Source organism: Magallana gigas, chromosome 7 (assembly GCF_963853765.1).
Source record: "Magallana gigas chromosome 7, xbMagGiga1.1, whole genome shotgun sequence".
Lineage (NCBI taxonomy): Eukaryota > Metazoa > Mollusca > Bivalvia > Ostreida > Ostreidae > Magallana > Magallana gigas.
The window spans coordinates 49,893,750-49,912,069 of NC_088859.1; the positions used below are offsets into that span (position 1 = coordinate 49,893,750).

Below are 18,320 nucleotides of genomic sequence, written 5' to 3' on the forward strand. Positions count from 1 at the left end.
ACCAGAGCTCTATCAAGAGACCTCTAGAGTAGCCATACAGGAACAAGCTCCATTGGAGGGTACCAGAGCTCTATCAAGGGACCTCTAGAGTAGCCATACAGGAACTAGCTCCATTGGAGAGTACCAGAGCTCTATCAGGGGACCTCTAGAGTAGCCATACAGGAACTAGCTCCATTGGAGAGTACCAGAGCTCTATCAAGGGACCTCTAGAGTAGTAGTACAGGAACGAGCTCCATTGGAGAGTACCAGAGCTCTATCAAGGAACCTCTAGAGTAGTAGTACAGGAACTAGGGTGCCAAATTCAGTGCAGAAAACGTAAATTCTCTGCTATAATGTCTTCATCTCTTGACCAGATAAAGCTATGCTCATTAATAAAAATAATGACATAAAATAAAAGGATTGGGTTTAGGCTTTACAGCTTGGTTTATTGATAGCAAAAGTTAATGAACAATCTGAGACTGGATGTACAAATCCTCTTGCTTTTCTCTAGAATGCAGGCTTTATTTTTTGAATGTTGTTATGGTACCTAGAATTATCATGCACATAAACTGATTCGTACAAGTACTAACATTATTAATACAGCTATTAGGATGTTCTCTACTGTTACAATTATGTGAAAATAATGGACAATGGTTTCCGTGAAACCTCTGATGAACATTCATAAGAAATAGATGAATATGCATCACCTGACAACTGCTGTTTCCAAATATTCACAAGTTTATGGAATGTTAAATTTTGCAATTGTCTGGAATGAACAGGATAAAAGGGTCTGGGCTACATGACAAAAATAAATACTGATAGTTTGGCAACATTGAACTGACATTCACAACAGAAATCAAGAAAAACACTGCCCGTCAAGCACCAGGCTGACTCCGATTATCAAGTGTGACAATACAATACATGCCTTTCTATAATCATGGATTATTCACAACGATAAATTCTTACAACCAAAGAAAATTACACGGTTTAAGATATAACATTCAATGTTATATAGATTCCCAATATATACAAATTACAAAGAAAAATACAGATAACAATGCTTAAACTTTCAATATACTTGTACAGAGCATATATAGATAACAACAGTCTCAATATAATTATTTGATTTGAAAAGGGCTCTAATGCTTGTAACATTAAGGTATATAAGAATATAATTTAAGTCAGGTTGAAACCATAAAACTAAATGACAATTTCGAAGCATGAACTGTTGTGATGGACAACTGAATCATTTTTTTTCCGGAAGTGAATACATGATGTGATTGGATGATTTTGAGACAATTCATACAGATTCACAGATTGACTGAAACATCAAGTTTCTTCAACATATTGATCCATGCTATTAAACTGGTTTCTTTTTCTGCTTTAACCTTGAGCAAAGAATAAATTATCAGAAGAAGGTTGGTATGGCCATACCCACTAGCAGATAAAGAGATTTTTATTACAATGATTTACACAATAAAATCAAACTGAGTAATACATGTATACTGTAATTATGAAAAAAGGGGGAGTAACTGCTGTCAACATGTACAGAGATATTGTATACTCACACTGGAATGTTAAATAGTGTAAAGGAGAATAAATAAAAACAAAAGTCAATGAACATATGAAAGAAAAAACTAGGTAAAAAGAAAATTTGATGAGGTATGAAAAATGACAACCTTATTCTTAACTTTGCTGATTTAATGCAAATTTTAAATTCACAACCTGTTCAGCAAGAAAAAAAATTAAAATAAATGTAGCCAATATGGCAAGGGAAACCCCTAAATTATATATGTAGCTAAACATTCATATATTCAAGGTGTCAGTACCCTTCTTTTTTAAGGATCAAACACTTAATGTAACATGTAAAATCACAGACTACATCCTGGCATCACAACCTCTACTTCTGGACAGAATGAACAAAATGAATTAAAAACAGACAAAGACACCAGGAGAACTTCCTTTCATAAAGAAAGTAACAGACACAAAACAGGTCAGAGGGAAATTACACAGATATATTGTGTCTTAAATACTCACATCTTCAATTATCAAATTGAATTTGTAATCTCACAACCCGAAAAAAAAGATATTCATTGACATTATATATTGAAAAAAATTCTATTACATGAACAAGTAAATCAAGTTCACTATGATGAATTCATGTATAATTCAAAAATATAGTAACTACTTGGATAATCTACAGTTTCCCAGTGTTATCAGTATGATAATTTTAAGTTCACAAAAAATATCATGATACATCCAATAAATATCATGTGAAGATAAAGAAATGAACACAAAGACACCAGTACAGACTACACTTTTACCACACAGCTTTCTTAGAAAAGGTACTGTCAATGAAAGCCCAATGCTCACTACTCCACATTCTCTTTGGTTAGGAGGAAAGCTCATTCTTATCTATAACTATCTTTTTTAACTCTGGCTACAAAACCCATGTGACCTGTTGGCAATGAGTAACCATGCTAGGGTCTCCCTTCAACTCACTTGAGCATACGACAAGACTGGAGGAATGTTAGATACAAAAGTTGGAGAAAGTCCATTTTTGCTTTACTTTCACTTTCAGTCAGGTCTTAATGTTATTTAGATGTGACTAGTTAAATGTCTGTCCTTCAACAAGGCCCTCCACCTAGCTTACAAAATGTGTATGAAATACTTGACAGCACCACAGAGTGGTGCTAAGGCAGCAGGTGCCCCGACCAGCACCAGAGACTTATATGGCACCGCCAATACAAAGGGACTAACAACAACAGATCACAACATTGAGACAAGGCAGGGACACTCCAGAGGTTCTGGCAACTCACAGGTTTAAGTATTGTCAGCAAGTAAAACCACAGTACAAACAACTGCTATGTATGGTCTCCAGTTTGGTCCTTTCACTAACATTTGCAACAAACAGAAAAGTTCTATAAAATTGAATCCTATTATAACTTATAGTAATGCACATGTGATTTAAAGGTCCATTAATTCCTGTTAGATAGATAAACATTAAAATTTGTAAAAATATCCTTAAAAAATCCTGCAAAATTTGGGGCAAGTGCTGGACATTTGCAGACTTTTTTCACATTGTGCTTCACAGTGCTTCCAACAAGTTCTCAGAATTTCGTTTTCACATCCACAGTTTCCTTTTCTTGCACCGCATCATATGGCTCCCCATATGAATTACTCCCCGTCTCACTTCGTCTAGCATCACAAGGATCTCCGTAAGATGAGTTATAAATGACACTCCCCCGCTCGCTGACTTTCACTGTGGACGAGGAGGTTCCCTTGCTGGAGGTGGACTTAACTGATCCAGGTACAAGGTAATCGTCCTCCGACACAAGCACATGCTCAGGGCTGCCCACTGAGCGATACCCAGTGTCCTCACTGCCACAGAAATTGTCATTAGACCTGGGAGTGCCTTCACTTGTCCCCTGCTCTCCCTGTGAGGGGCGGGTCGAGGCTTCATCCGACTGCTCTCCATTCACTCCGTTCACCCGCCTATTGTCACTTTCAGACTCAGAGTCCTCAGAGTCATCCTGATACACATATAACTCGGCAGCCTTTGAACTTCCATCTTTTTTCTGATAATCATCAATATAAATGTAACCTTTCTGAGGGATGGGCTTTGGTATGTTGAGTCCCTCTGAAACACGCCCTCTCTCATTCTCCATCCTCTGAATCAACACCTGGATCTCATCACTGGTAGCATAAGCCAGGTCATTCTTCTTGGCTCTGTTGTTTGGAGCCTGGAACACGGAGGCATCCCAAGGGGCATGGTATGGATTAACGTCCAGTTTGGTCTCTGAAAATTTCCTGACTGGTGGGGTGGCTGGAATACTTGGAGGAGCAGGGGGTGGTATCTTAGGGCGGTCACTAGGAAAAAATGACCCCATCGCTTTCCCTGGAGTGAAAGGAGATTTGTTGTCCATACTGCCATTAGGTTGAGCCACGCTCTCATAATAGTTCCCGTATTTGTCATCTCCATACTGCTCCTCTGTGTAGCGTTCCTCTGTGGCTGATGAAGGGAATGAGGAAGGGATGACAGAGCTGGGGGTGGACAGAGGGACAGGGTGGGGCAGCATGGGGGGCTTCTTCCGCAGCTTCCTTCTCCTGCAATCACAAACATTTATGTAACGCTTAAATTTAACACCTGTATTAAATGTTGTACCACTTTACATATACTTTTATAGGCATCCTTACCTGTGCTTGATACAAATGATGATGATCACAATGATGAGGATGACTACCAGGAGACCAGCCACAGTGCCCACAATCAGCCCGAGGTCTGGAAGAATAGGAATCAATGTTAGTATTGGTACAAAGTAAATCATCCAATCACAGAGTCAGTACAATACTGTGTCAACATGAAGGTCTCAAATGATGCAGACAATATCAATTCATATCCATAAAGCAAATAACATGGTATACTTAAGTTTTGTTGGCAGATAAAAAATATGTTCAGAGGGCACACATATTTTAATACTGGTATATCTTTCCTAGTTTGAAAAACTGAAGTTCAATTTTGTGTATACTTTTAACAGGTCATAAGGTCATATTTATGACATCATAATGAAGACACAAATTGCATAAAGTTTGACTGATGCATAAATAGGTTCAATGAAATTATGATTACATGCATAATTTTGATCTGACTATCTCAAACTTAAACATAAGAAATGAATGACACTGTCCAAAGGTTCACAAGGACATGATCTTGGTTGGTATGTGATAAACTCTAATGAAAAGCTCTTTGGACTTCACAGGATTTGTTAAGTTCATATTCAAGTAAATTTTTATCAATGTCATTTATTTCTTAATTAAACACATGATATACATAGCTCAATGCATTAATGAACTAAAAAAGATAGTTTTCAGAAATAATTTGGCTTTTTTACAAGTAGTAGAAACAGTGATGGCTTTTTTCTCTGTATAATTATATGCTAATCATACTGAATGACAACAATTGTTCACTGAAGAATCATTAAATTCTGCCTCATAAATTGTAATGTAAATGTCACTATACGATACATTCTAGCCATTACACAGCTAGGTGACAGCTTCGCATCATTATGAATTCAGTGTGCTAAATTCACACTGCAACTAAAGCAGTGTAATTGTAGGCCACCGCTGCATGATGAGGAAATTTGACAATAGCAACAGCCCACAACAAATTTCAAATAAACAGGAAGTAATGGACACTTACTCATGCGGTACATCAATCAACACCACCACAACAAAAGCTAAAAAGTCAGGCGGACATTATAATGCAAGAAAATGATACCTATACGTTAATTATAATTTCAGAATCCCAGCTTTTTAAAGAAAACTAAGATATACAAGACTAAAGTACCATTAGACTTACTGTCCACCAACATGGGGAGTTTTGTCCTGAGGAATCTGACACTGGACACTACCTTGGTCACACTTCACTGACCCCTGACATAATATTGACTGTTACTGTCAGTCATGTCAAATCACGACCACCGAAAGGTTATTGAGGTCACTGAGGGCACCTGCCTCAGAAATTCTAGTGAAACATCCATCATCCCAAACATATACACCAGCTCTTAAAATAGGGACCACAAATACCATTAGAAGTTATATGAGGAATTTTAAAGAGGCAGGGAAGTAAATTCATCCCAAAACAGCTTCCATATGATAAACAATGTGACTAGAGGTATAGATATGAAACTTTCTCTGTCAAATTATCATGATCAAAGATGAATAAATTTATGAGTTAAGAAAATAATATGATAAAGTAATTCAAGTTAACAGATAATTATGATCTACATGTATAATAATGTGTGTAATGTTGGTGCTCTTCAGATGATTAAGAATTGAAGGAACTTGCTTTTACATATTAGATGATATTGCTATGCCTATTTAACTTTTTGTATGGACAGCTTGGATCATATTCCTCATATTGACATATATGGTCTCACATTTGCTTGTTAGGTAATCCAAACAACTGAGTCATGAAATGACCTGATACCTCATTTCTGTATTAATCTCATCTTTCGTGTGCAAGCCTAAAACTCTGAAAGCTTACTAAATCCAAAATGAACTTACTACCATATTAAGATTCAACTGACAACTTCTGATTAAAAGCTCTGTATTAATGATACATCCTTAAATACATGACAAGTAAGAGGTTAATACAGAATCCCATAGACCATGTAGTCAGTGACATTTTGGGCAATTTCTCCAGTTATGTAAGGGAGTACATGCCAGCTCCAATTAGTGATTAGTACCGGTTTATTACCATATATGGTTCCTTTAAATACTAACATTGCCGTATGATACATTGTTGAATTCTATAAACTTAATCATTTTGATATAGTCTTTGAAACAATTTGGCAAAGCTAATATTTTAACATTTTATTCCTCTTGACTATAGATATTGGAGAATTATAGATAGCAGTTCCACATCAAGATAGCAATACCAATGTTACAGAAGTTAGATAATTAAACTAAAGTTACAGAACAGAGATAATTATATGCTATAAGACCAAGAAAATTTTGCAAATGTTAAAACAACTAATTTGTCCTATATCACAGAACTGATGCATTCTATATTTAATAATTCATTTTTTTATTTATTTTTTTTTTAATATAGAATTGAGTTGGATAATTTTGAATTTAATATGAAACAGATATGATATGATTTCCAATTATACAGATTAAAACAGAACTAAGATTATGTTTCATGATACATATAATGGTAGAGAACTGAGATCATTTCAGTGTACATAAGGCGATGCAAACACCATGCTTAGTATGTGGAAGGTGCGGATGGTGATAGTAGGAATCTGGTGATAACAATCATACAAGGAAATAATACAGCCAGGTCTCTAATGTATCTGTTTATGGCTTAACTTTCTTACACAACACCAAGGTATTCACTCCTTTGCACTTACTTCCCTAATCTATTGTTTATGGTGCACATTATTTTCTTTTATCAATAATCTTTAGAGAATACGGAAATTTAATTAGACAGAGATAAAAACTTTGCAGTCTCAAAAAAGGCATCATTTCTAAACCAGTTGAATTAAAAGGAAATGGTTTAAAATTCTTTTAAGCAGACCATAAACAGACACACCACCTCATATCTCCAATCTTGACACAATGCACTTACCAGGCCATTCAAAACCTTTAACAATCAAAACATCAGTTAGATGACAACTAACGTTATTGGTTTAGATTACTGTGATGCACCAGTTTGACATATAGAAGTCATTATTGTACAATGCGTGCAGTCCTCAGTTATCATTACAACTTACAATCACAGACCTTTTCAATTCTTATAAACATGCATGTCACAGAGCTCCGAGAATCTTACCTTTTTTACTGAGGACGGTGTCGTCTGTCTCGCGAGGCTCATTATCTTTATCAGGTGACGGTTTCTCCCCTCCATCACCAGACGGACCAAATATGTCTCCTGCAATGTACAGATTTCAAGGATAAAATACTTGGGACTACTGATCTGAGAAATTAAGGTCGTTAATGAAATGTTAATGTCCCCTAACCTGATGATTTGGTTGAGGTTTTGTGCTCGTATGCTGGGGAGGTGAGAGGCAATGGAGGCCCACAAAACAACTGATTTTCTGGTTGACTGCTTCCACATGTCACAATCACATCTATATTAGGTATTGTGGCTGCAATTATGACAGATTTCAGAATTTAAGGCAAATTGCATACAGCAAATAAACAATCATAATCTTACAGATAATTCAGTATGGATAATTGGGACACCCATCAAGGATAAACATCCTCTGGCTCCTGTACGTTGAACATGTTGGAATGGTTTGATCCACTTACCTGTCACCTCCAGCCACACCTGAGTGGGGTACACCCCAGGCTGGTTGTACAAGGACATTCTGGCGTAAGGCGAGGAGCTGTAGAACACATCTCGGAAACCTTTCTGGAAATAATTGGACTGGCACCGTAACGACTGTGACGTCGCTGTGTCTTGGAGCGATACACGACTGTGGGGCTTACAGGAAGTGATGTCATTGTAAGAATGGAGTCTCAGATCAACGGCACGAAACTTGAGTCTGGCTGGAGAGTCACAGTCTGATGTGGTGATGGCACAGGAACAGACCCGGGGGTCCCCTACGGCACCTCCGTAGCGAGAGCCATTGTACAAAAGGGACACCGATTTGCCTTGCCTTGAAGCCTCTGAACATATATCTATAAAGGTTTCCTCTAAAATCAAAGAATATAGAACATAAGAATATTTAAAATTTCTGAAACTTTCACTCCTATTTCAGTTATTTGCATGTTATTCAGATATTTCATCTTTATTTTGCATCCTGTTTTGAGCAGTATATACTAAAATCTAATATTTCACATATGCATATTCAAATACCGGTAGATCTATAATTTTTTATAGGATGCAAGTATTAAGTTTTCTTTTATCTTTTAAATATCTTTTCCATGTGATTATTTTTTAATCAATGCTTATTTTCTAAATATGGGTTATCAAATAATGAATTTTCTATTTCATTGAACTAGTTTAAGATATTTCACAGTTTTCAAAGACATAAATACACCAACTACCACTTATAGTACACTACATACAATTGGTGTTGGGGTTTAAAGTGGGATATTATAATTAAAATAAAATACAAATTTTCAGTAATTTATTTTTGTCTGAGTTACCTTTGATACAGCTGTAGGTAGCTGACACATAGTTGGTCTTGTCTCGGTGACTGCAGCGGTTTCCAAGGTCTACTGACTCTGCCCTGAACCACCCACAGTTCTGGTACCCAGAGCAATTGTTAAACACATCGAAAGCCTTGCTGTAGGAGAACGGTTGACTACAGTCGCCTCCGTTGTAGCGACAACATTCCTCGCTACTCTGACACATCACATCTGGGTTCTGTTTGATGGCTGGACACTGTGCCGAGGTCTCTTTTGCGTGGTAGGTTAGATCCCGGGGAGCCACTCTCTTTCCTCGGGGACAGTCCATTCTGTAGCCAAAATCACAGCGCCCCACACAAGCTGTAGCCGTGTGACCATCCTCCTCAGTTTGAGCTGATATCACTGTTAACAATTACAGCATGAATTGTAATGGTGCCCCATAATTATCATGTTACCAGATTTATCATACAATATTTAGTCACTACTCACAAATACATTCACGGCATAGCGTTTAACTGATTACCATTATATGATTCCTTTTCTAACTCTTAATTTAAACAATGAATTCTAAAATTTAAGTCTTGTTCCAGTTCCATGGCCTGAATTTTCTTAACTTTTTATCATCAATGAATTATTTTTTACACCAACCAATCATGACATAGCATAGTTATATATAGCATATAAGCATAACATATAGCATAGAAGTCTGTTTTTACCAGCTTTCTTTCATATTATATATGCTACAGCCCTATCTCTAAATATATAAAATACCGTAGTAATTCTGTGCTTTACTTTTCTTTACATCTAATAAAATATCACAATGATCCATCTGTTTGTACTACAATGTGATGATAAGATATCCAGATGACCAGATCTTTTTTTTTCTTAATTTGGTTTTTAATTCAGAAAAGTTTCAACGCATGTATATTCTACATTTTACTAGACATCAAAATAAACATTATAAATTTGGAATTTCTACACATTACTGAATTGAGTTGACATTTTCCAAACCAAGCATTTTGACATCTATACTCTATTTACACATGCAATGACATGTGCCATGTCACAATAGGCATTAGTCATAACATATTCATGCATGTGTAGTATTTAAACCCTAAGGTATTTTGTTATTTTTCACAGTTTCAAATGATAACAAAGGTTTTCATCTTTATAGACCTTTTCACAAAACACAGTATGAATGAATTTAGTTGTGGTTTTAGAGTTAATTTATAAATATATATATGAAAGCCATTCAAACTCAGTTAAATGTTTTGCTATTTCCAGCATTTGTTACCGGTACATGAATTCTTTTTAACAAGATGTACCCTTACCCTTACGCAATTGTGTAGGCAACTGATTGTGTAACAAATTTGTGATTGAATTTCTACTAAAATTGTTCTCTTTTAGTTTAAGGTGGGTTTTTTTTGTCTGCATTATAAATTTAAAGTAAATCACAATTTCATAATGTTCAATAGCAACCTTTTTTAAATGGGATTGCATTAATTGTTTAATCAACTTAATGAATCTGAAGCAGGTACTGTCATTCAAGCAGTATTTACACTGAATAATAATTTAAAGTAGAAAATTATTTTTTAGTTTAAATCCAACATGATAATGATAAATACAGAATTTTAATATTTCTCAATACTTAAAGTCTTATCATTGGGGAGGCGCAGCTTCCATGGTATTTACTCTTTGCCTGTTATTACTGTGAGCTTTAAATAGACTAAAGCGCAGAGTAAGTACAAGCTAAAGCTAAAGAATTTCTAATGCTAAAACTTTAATCCTCCATTTAAAAATTGAGGGCGTTCATTCCTAACCTATCAAAAAATGTGTAATATTTGTATAATAAATCGTGTCTATATGAAAATCATTTTGCATGTTTCACGTAATAGACGGAGCTAGCCCTAATGGGTAGAACAGTAAACATATTACTTGGGATCACACAGTTTCTGTCAGAGATTCATGCATACACATGAACAGTTATTAAAGTTCAAGTAAAAATTCTACATTCAAAATCAGTTCATATTTTTGCATGGATATGATCAATTTATTGTGCAAGTTGATCTAACTAGAGTAATGTCAAAACTTCTGTTTTTAAAGTACTTGGACACCACAACTTGCTTTTCTCTGTCACACCTGTTTTCCTATTCGAATTTTATGATCTGCATTTGTAGTCTTAATTCTTTATAAATCATATACAAACTATGAAGGTACAAACCTGACAAAATGACCACAAGTATAAGCCAGACTTGGTGGTACGCCGGCCTCATCATTCCAGAGTTTTTACATCGCGACCCTTCCCACTATCTGTGACCTCCCAACAGGAGAAAGCGAAGTGACCGTGGTCGATTCAAGTGAAAATCAATGCCCCTGCTTTCTTGAAAACTCTGTTTCACGACAAACAGAGGCACAAAATTACAATTTCAAAGTATAGACGAACTCAGTAAATCCTTCATACAAAGCTGTTTTTGTTTTTGGTTTCGTTCGCATCGGCCATTTTCACCTGGGTACCGGAACAGGAAGTGAGTTGTTTAGGTGTGATGTGAAATCGTTACCAAAGGACTATGTGGCCCAGGGTGGAAATGAAGATCTATTCATATTTGTATTCAGTTTCATTTTTTTAATAAATGGAAATTAGAATAAGATCCCTTTAAAGATTTTTTTTTAATTTAAGCAAAAAGTTAGACTTCTGACTCATTTATTATTTCGATTGTAACTTGATTTCTATAAACAATCAAATAAAGCAAACAATTTTAAAATGCACAAAAAAATATCATGTGCGATAATGCCCAACCTTGGTGCCAGGCACATTACTGGAAGAAGAAGAAGAAGAAGAAGAAAAAGATTGTAATCTCAAATCGTGTCTACGTCCCTACGTTCTGCATTTTTTCTATTTATGTACATTTGAAAGCCTGTTCTAATGTGTTTTACCAATAGGACTAGTGTTCGATACCCCCAAGTGTATGTATATATGGCACGCCAAATTCACAAAAATGAGCTAAACATAGTTTCACAGTCGATAAACTAGGTTTATCAGCTGTTAACTATAGTTTACGGATCCTAAACTATAGTTAACGATTCGTTAACTATAGTTTACATTTCACGAATGTAATCTAAAGTTTACGAATGATAATCAAAGTATATCTATCTGTAAAAAACGTTAACAATAGATTTTGCTGATAAATATAGATTCTCATTTGTTAATTATAATTTACAATCGTAAACTATAGTTAAGAGTTGTTAATTATAGTTTCACAAATCGTGAAACTACATTTATCAGACAAATTCACAAAAATGAGCTAAACATAGTTTCACAGTCGATAAACTACGTTTATCGACTGTAAAATATAGTTTACGGATCGAAAACTATAGTTAACGACGTTAATCTATATATTTCACGTCTGTAAACTATAGTTAAAGCGATAATCTATGTTTTACATCTGTTAACTATAGTTAACACTGAAAACAATCATTTGCGATTGTTAAACATAGTTTATCTGATAAATATAGTTTCACCATTGTGAAACTATGATTAACAACTCTAAACTATAGTTCACGAATGCATATTGTATCTCGTGAAACTATATTTATCAACTCTAAACTATAATTTACGAATGTAAACTATAGTTTACAGATGTGAATCTATATTTATCAGCAAAATCTATTGTTAACGTGTATTTCCAGACAGAAAAACATAGATTTGCATTCGTAAACTATAGTTTACAGATGTGAAATATAGATGAACGTCGGTAACTATAGTTTAGGATCCGTAAACTACAGTTAACAGCCGATAAACCTAGTTTATCGACTGTGAAACTATGTTTTGCTAATTTATGTGAATTTGGCGTGCTTTAGATTTGTAAACCGTAGTTTACTGATCATAAAACCCTATTCATCAGATAAACTATGTTTAACAACCACAAATGATTGTTTTCAGTGTTAACTATAGTTTACAGATGTGAAACATAGATTATCGCGTTAACTATAGTTTACAGATGTGAAATATAGATTAACGTCGGTAACTATAGTTTACGATCCGTAAACTATAGTTAACAGTCGATAAACCTAGTTTATCGACTGTGAAACTATGTTTAGCTCATTTTTGTGAATTTGGCGTGCCATATGTATAGTGGTAGCATGTTTGCAAGCCGCAGAAAAAAAAGGGGGTGGGGGGGGTCCGCTCCTCTTTTCTCAAAGTGCAGCTTAGAAAAAAGGGCTGGATTGTCTTCGCCGTCTTAAACTTTGGTTAAAAAAATAAATGAGAAGATGTGTTCTAGTCTTTAATTTGACCGGAGATCCTATTCTTTTTATCATAATATAGATAAGCTACCATTTATTAATTGCGACTCTCTGGATTTGTAGCATATGGCGGGCGAACAATGTCAGTCTATTCGGGATTCAGGCGTGCACGTAGCATCAAAGGGAGGGTGTTTGAACCCCCCCCCCCCCCCCACGTTTTTCCCCCAGAATATTTTTTTTCTTGAATCAACAGTACAGAGAAATAAATTTCGGGGCACCCTCTTTCCCCCACCTACGCCTCTGCACACGCACATTTTTGGTAGCAGATAAAATTACCTCTAAATTAATAAAATTAGCCTGAAAATACTTCAATACATCGATAAAGATTTTGAAGATATCGATATTTTTTCACTATATTTTTTTTATTGATTTATCTTTGTTTTATTCATTTGTTTATTTATTTTTGGTCAAGATTTCGGATAAGTCTTTTTTTTGGACCGGGTATATCTGGAGGAATGCGCTTTTGGAAGTTGAACGAGGACTCTATAATACAAGGAATGTATGTACTCTTGTAGAGATCGGGTTTGATACGGGTGACGAAGAGCTGGCAGGCAGAGGTGGTCTAACTCTGACAACCGGCGAGAGACTGCACGTTAATTACACGCAATCAATCTCTTTAAATCTTTTCTTCCATAATTCACACTTTGTTACGTGTATTTTCAAAATCAATACACCAGTCGGCTGTCCTTTAAACAGCTTTTTAATATGTAATCAAGTTGGGTTAAGGCATCGAAAAACAACTTTAAGACAGATTAATCTGAGTCCTTAATGAAATCTGGCGTCTAATCCGGGACTGAGGAGTTTGTGCTTTGACTGACCATGGATTGAGTCCTCGGTCCGCTGCAGTGTTCCCTGACAGGGGTGATCTTCTTACAACAAGCTATGGTGCAGCGAGAGACTTAACGAAAGTTTTGTTATCAGCTTATGATTTTAAATCTCTGAAATACCTATTTGCAATACAAGATTCCAAACTACCTAATTACCTAACCATTTGATCGGTCAAATTTAAAATCTATGATTGTATTCCTGTGTCTGCTGAGTCTAGTTTACATACATGCTGGACCGAGACAGAGAGAATTGTAAAAGACTGATAGCTGGAGAATGAATTACCCATCGTCTGATATTCCGGGAGGTACAGATACAAATTGTTAACGTTAACGACCGAACAACGTTAAAATGTTGGACAAACACATTTTAGAATGGATTATCGCACAAAAGTGTCAAAAAAGAACCTGTTTACAGATGGGATATTTATTGCAGCTCTTGGACTATGTGTCGATCGGTTTGAAATTGCGTCACTCAAGTTAAGTACTCTTTGATGGGCCGCACTGATCTCGAGATGTAACGTCTCCGTGAAATATAGGACGGCAAATCCCATAAAAGGCACGACGCACCTGGATATGACTTGCGTTAAAAAGTGAAGGTTGTAAGATAATAGATTTACGATCGAAATCAGGGATTCAATATGCCAATTGATCACTACAAGATGTCGATAGAGGCTAAACCCCTGTACTCCGTCCTAGGGAAATCCGACGCAGGTAGCCTCATGAAAATCATTCGCCCTCTAGGAAGTATAAGGCGAGCAAAACTTTCAAATTGTTCCACTACCCGGAGTGAAAATCTTCGCAAATCCCTGGACGTATCAGCGGAGGGCGAGCTCGTCCAGTCAGACAGCTTTAGCGATACGGCTGATGACCCCGACTCAAGATTCGAGATTTCAGCCGATCAACAGGAGGAGTCAAATTCCTTCAGAGAAGATCAATTTCTTCCAAAAATGCAGCGAACTAAGAATAAAGTGTTTGAGAGTCGTTATAAAATCGCTGCTTCCAGGAACAACGAATCTGTGAAGCCCGCCAAGCTGTATAACAAGCGCGTGGTGTATCTCCCGATGTTCCGAATCAACGTGGAGACATACGTAGGGAACGAGCAGGACACACTGGCCGTGGAGAACACACGACAGTCGCTCAAAATGATGATTGACAAAGGCAGACGACAGTCCAGACCCACAGCAAGGATCCAGTCTGCCAGCGTAAAGTCCTACAACTTCCTCACACCGGGAAAAGAAGGTGATGCACCTATACTGGACATAGCTTCCCCACGCCCTCTCATACAGACTAAACGCTCCTCTGTGTCTAATTCGCGGAGAAATTGCAATGTTACGGCGATGTCAGAGTGCCATTGTTCTGTGGACGGAAGACGTCGTCTTAGTGAAGGCACAAGTGATGACACGGACAGAATGGAAGTGAATTTCGAATGTTTGGATCTAAATTCTTCTGGGGACGAATCTGTCACTGGCCAAGACTTAGTGAGTATAGACAATCGAACTGAGATCTCACGGGCGGCGCCTAGCGAGACAGCCACTATGACGTCAGTGAGGCGGAAGAAATCTCGAGCTTACGTCAGTTTGACGGATCCGTACCGCCATGTACGCCAGTCCGCGAAAGAGCAAGACCAATCGAAAACCGGTTGGCCTAGTTATGAAGATTTCCGAAAAATGAAACAAAAAGCGCGAAACCACAACCAAAGCAAAAAGCAACCACTAGAGCCCAAGAAGCCCGGAAATGACGTTCAGAAGTGGGTCAATATTCATTACACTAAAAGTAAGCCCCCTGAGCGGTACACCCCACCACCCACATTCCCCAAACTGGACCCCATCATTGTTCCGTCCCATACCTGGGTAGACTGTCCAATGTGTGAGATGGCGGCCAATACAGAGCGCGGACCCACACCCTGCCCACCCAACAGCCCCGTATCTTACTTCACAAAATCCTCACCCTCACCCCATCATTGTCAATCTGATACTAAATCACAATTCAGAGACAGCAACGCAACAGTTAGGAATACCCAAACCAGAAATGAATTGTCCATCCCTAAAGTGACAGTGAAAATATTGGATACTAAACAGCAGCTTGAGGAAGCTAAGTTGTCTTATTCAAAGTTTCCCAACTGACACGGCATGTTATGATCGTACACGTAACTTATTAGCGTTATTTCAGTATTGTTAACATGTCTTCAATAAAACCTTTTCTTAACTGTGTTCTCTTTTGTCTAAGAACGTTTCGGTTATCGACAAGATCACAGTTAGTTTAAATTTATAGTCAGGTATCTAATATATATTCATATAATTTCAATAGTATTATATAATAAAATCGATAGTTCTTTTTTAGAACCTTTTCTTTTGAGCCACAGCTAGTTCAGAAAACATATAGAGGACGAAAAACAGTGGGCACCAATCCATCGATGGCAGTTGTAATCAATGACGCCCCAAACGTTATTGTTATACGAGTTTTTGTGGGTCAAAAATCATTATCTCCATGTGTTAGATGCACAATCTAACAATGTGTGGATATTAAAGTCAGGGCCAATATCGAAGGCGCCAGAGGTTCCTCATACCCTGAAACATATGTAATCATGTGACGCAAACCCCGTCTATAAATAGTGCCCCATCATTTATCTGTCAATGTGTTTATCAATTTTCAGGTATATGAGAGAGAGAGAGAGAAAGAGAGAGAGAGAGGGAGGCAGTCATATTTTAACCAATGCTTTATTCACGGTGCATCTTATGCATCAATCGACATTGTCAGAGTTGCTTGTGTAGAAACCCCCCCGGGAGAAAGTCAGTTATTGTTTGTACCTATATTATACGTCAAATTTATTGTAATTTGAATTTACAACGGTCAGTAGTTGAAATAGAATAGCAACGTGTTGACACTAGTATTTCAGTTCACTGTAAATAAATCCCCATTCGCCTTGAATCAACATACTAATTAGTTCTCTTCAAGAAGGCAAGACTGCTACAAATGTAGGTATTCTGAGTCAATGGATTAACTTATTTTCCAAATTCCCGTCTTATAGATCATTTTGATTGCCTGTAAACTGTTTAACAATTTCCCAAAGCGGAACGTTCAAGGTTTTATTTATCTACTTCATTGTGTTTTAACAAAATATTGAAAATTACTTGAAATAAATCTCTGGAAGTTTCATCGTCCATTTAAATCCTGCCTAGACATTTAGTATTCTGCTTTGTTTCTTTTTGTCTAATCGGTCGGTGATCTCCTTTCGGAAATTATTCACCCGAAATTATTTGAAACTATTTTAAAACTCTCAATTTTGGTCTTTAAAATCCATAAACTCTTTAAGTCGATGTGAATTTTGTGTAATTTTATGCAATTGACGGACTGCTCCAATCGACAGGGGAGAGAGCTCTTAACAACACAAACACCTTTATTATGGAAGATGTTCACCGACTGCATTGCTCACCTGAACTACCGGTTCTGTGGTCATTCAGAGGAGTGGTAATCCTGTCATACTGCAAATTTCTTTCTAGACAACGTTTAAAAGTCTTAAAATACAGGAGCGCAATTAGATACGACTTTCTCCTCACACTGGTCACTGTTCATAAGTCATCAAAAGCTAATACATATATAGGAGTAAACTGTACCGCATTGTGCATGCTTATATGTATGTTATTTTGACTTGAAAAAAAGATACAATTACAGTCATAAAAGAGCTATTGTGAACTTGCTTGACTTTTCATGTATGTGATAACACTTCAACGTCTGTACCTGGTGTGTCACGTGATTTACATTCCATTAAACGTGTTTGATGAGTATTTGTCACAGCGTCACTGTAACAGTATCAATCCAACCCCCCCCAACCCCCCCTTAAACTGCCTCTGTGGCATCATTAATCCAAGGTTTTTTAATATGCTTTAAAAGTAAAACTCCGTGTTTTTATGTTGGAATTTCCACGGCAATTTTTGAGATGATTGTCGTACAAAATGAAATCACTATAAATATCCATCCGACCAAAAGAATTTGTGTTAGCGGATCCAGACCCAAAGATTTTAGAAATTATCAACTGTTTCGGTTGGTAATAAAGGTTTTTAGAGCGAAGTATATAACTTCAATTTAATTCCTCATTTCCTTATTTTCATATCAATTTTCACATAATCCAAAAAAGTGTGTGGGGGGGGGGGGGGGCAACTCCATGATAATTCAATTTTTTATATGTAAATTTTAAAAAGATTGTTGTTGCGAGAAAAACTGGGGGGTGGGGCCTGCCCCGATGCTACGTGCCTGTATAACTATAAAATTCGAGTTCATTATTCATCTTAAGTTGTACATTGTACATATGTACATATCATTTTTCATAAAACGTTAAGAGCCTATCATTGTGTTATCATACACTCACGTGCTAAAAGTTCAAAAGTGTTGCTTTTACCAGAGACATTGATTTAATTGAGAACACTGCCACTCACTGCCACTGGGCCAATGTTAAAAATCGTGGTTAAGAAACTGCTTTTAGACAAATCTTTTATAAATTAAATCGTCAAATTCGGGTTTAATAATTATTCGCTGTCATTAAATTGACACCCCAGCCCAATCGTTTTGGGTCTT

At 36.6% G+C, this 18,320-nt stretch overlaps 1 protein-coding gene across 2 annotated transcripts; it reads right to left on the bottom strand.

Annotated features, from left to right (window-relative positions):
* Positions 1 to 399: 399 nt before the first annotated feature.
* LOC105337483 (uncharacterized) lies at positions 400 to 11,153 on the bottom strand. 2 transcript variants are annotated; one of them, XM_011442213.4, is made up of 8 exons: positions 10,841 to 11,153; positions 8,638 to 9,021; positions 7,795 to 8,181; positions 7,503 to 7,631; positions 7,316 to 7,414; positions 7,112 to 7,126; positions 4,177 to 4,261; positions 400 to 4,086 (listed from the first exon to the last, which is right to left on the bottom strand). In XM_011442213.4, the coding sequence occupies exons 1-8, from the start codon at positions 10,893 to 10,895 to the stop codon at positions 3,090 to 3,092; spliced, it is 2,151 nt and encodes a 716-aa protein (XP_011440515.3). In that variant the 5' UTR covers positions 10,896 to 11,153; the 3' UTR covers positions 400 to 3,089. The 2 variants fall into 2 exon arrangements, with proteins under 2 accessions (XP_011440515.3, XP_011440521.3); XM_011442219.4 differs by lacking the exon at positions 7,112 to 7,126.
* Positions 11,154 to 18,320: the final 7,167 nt, after the last annotated feature.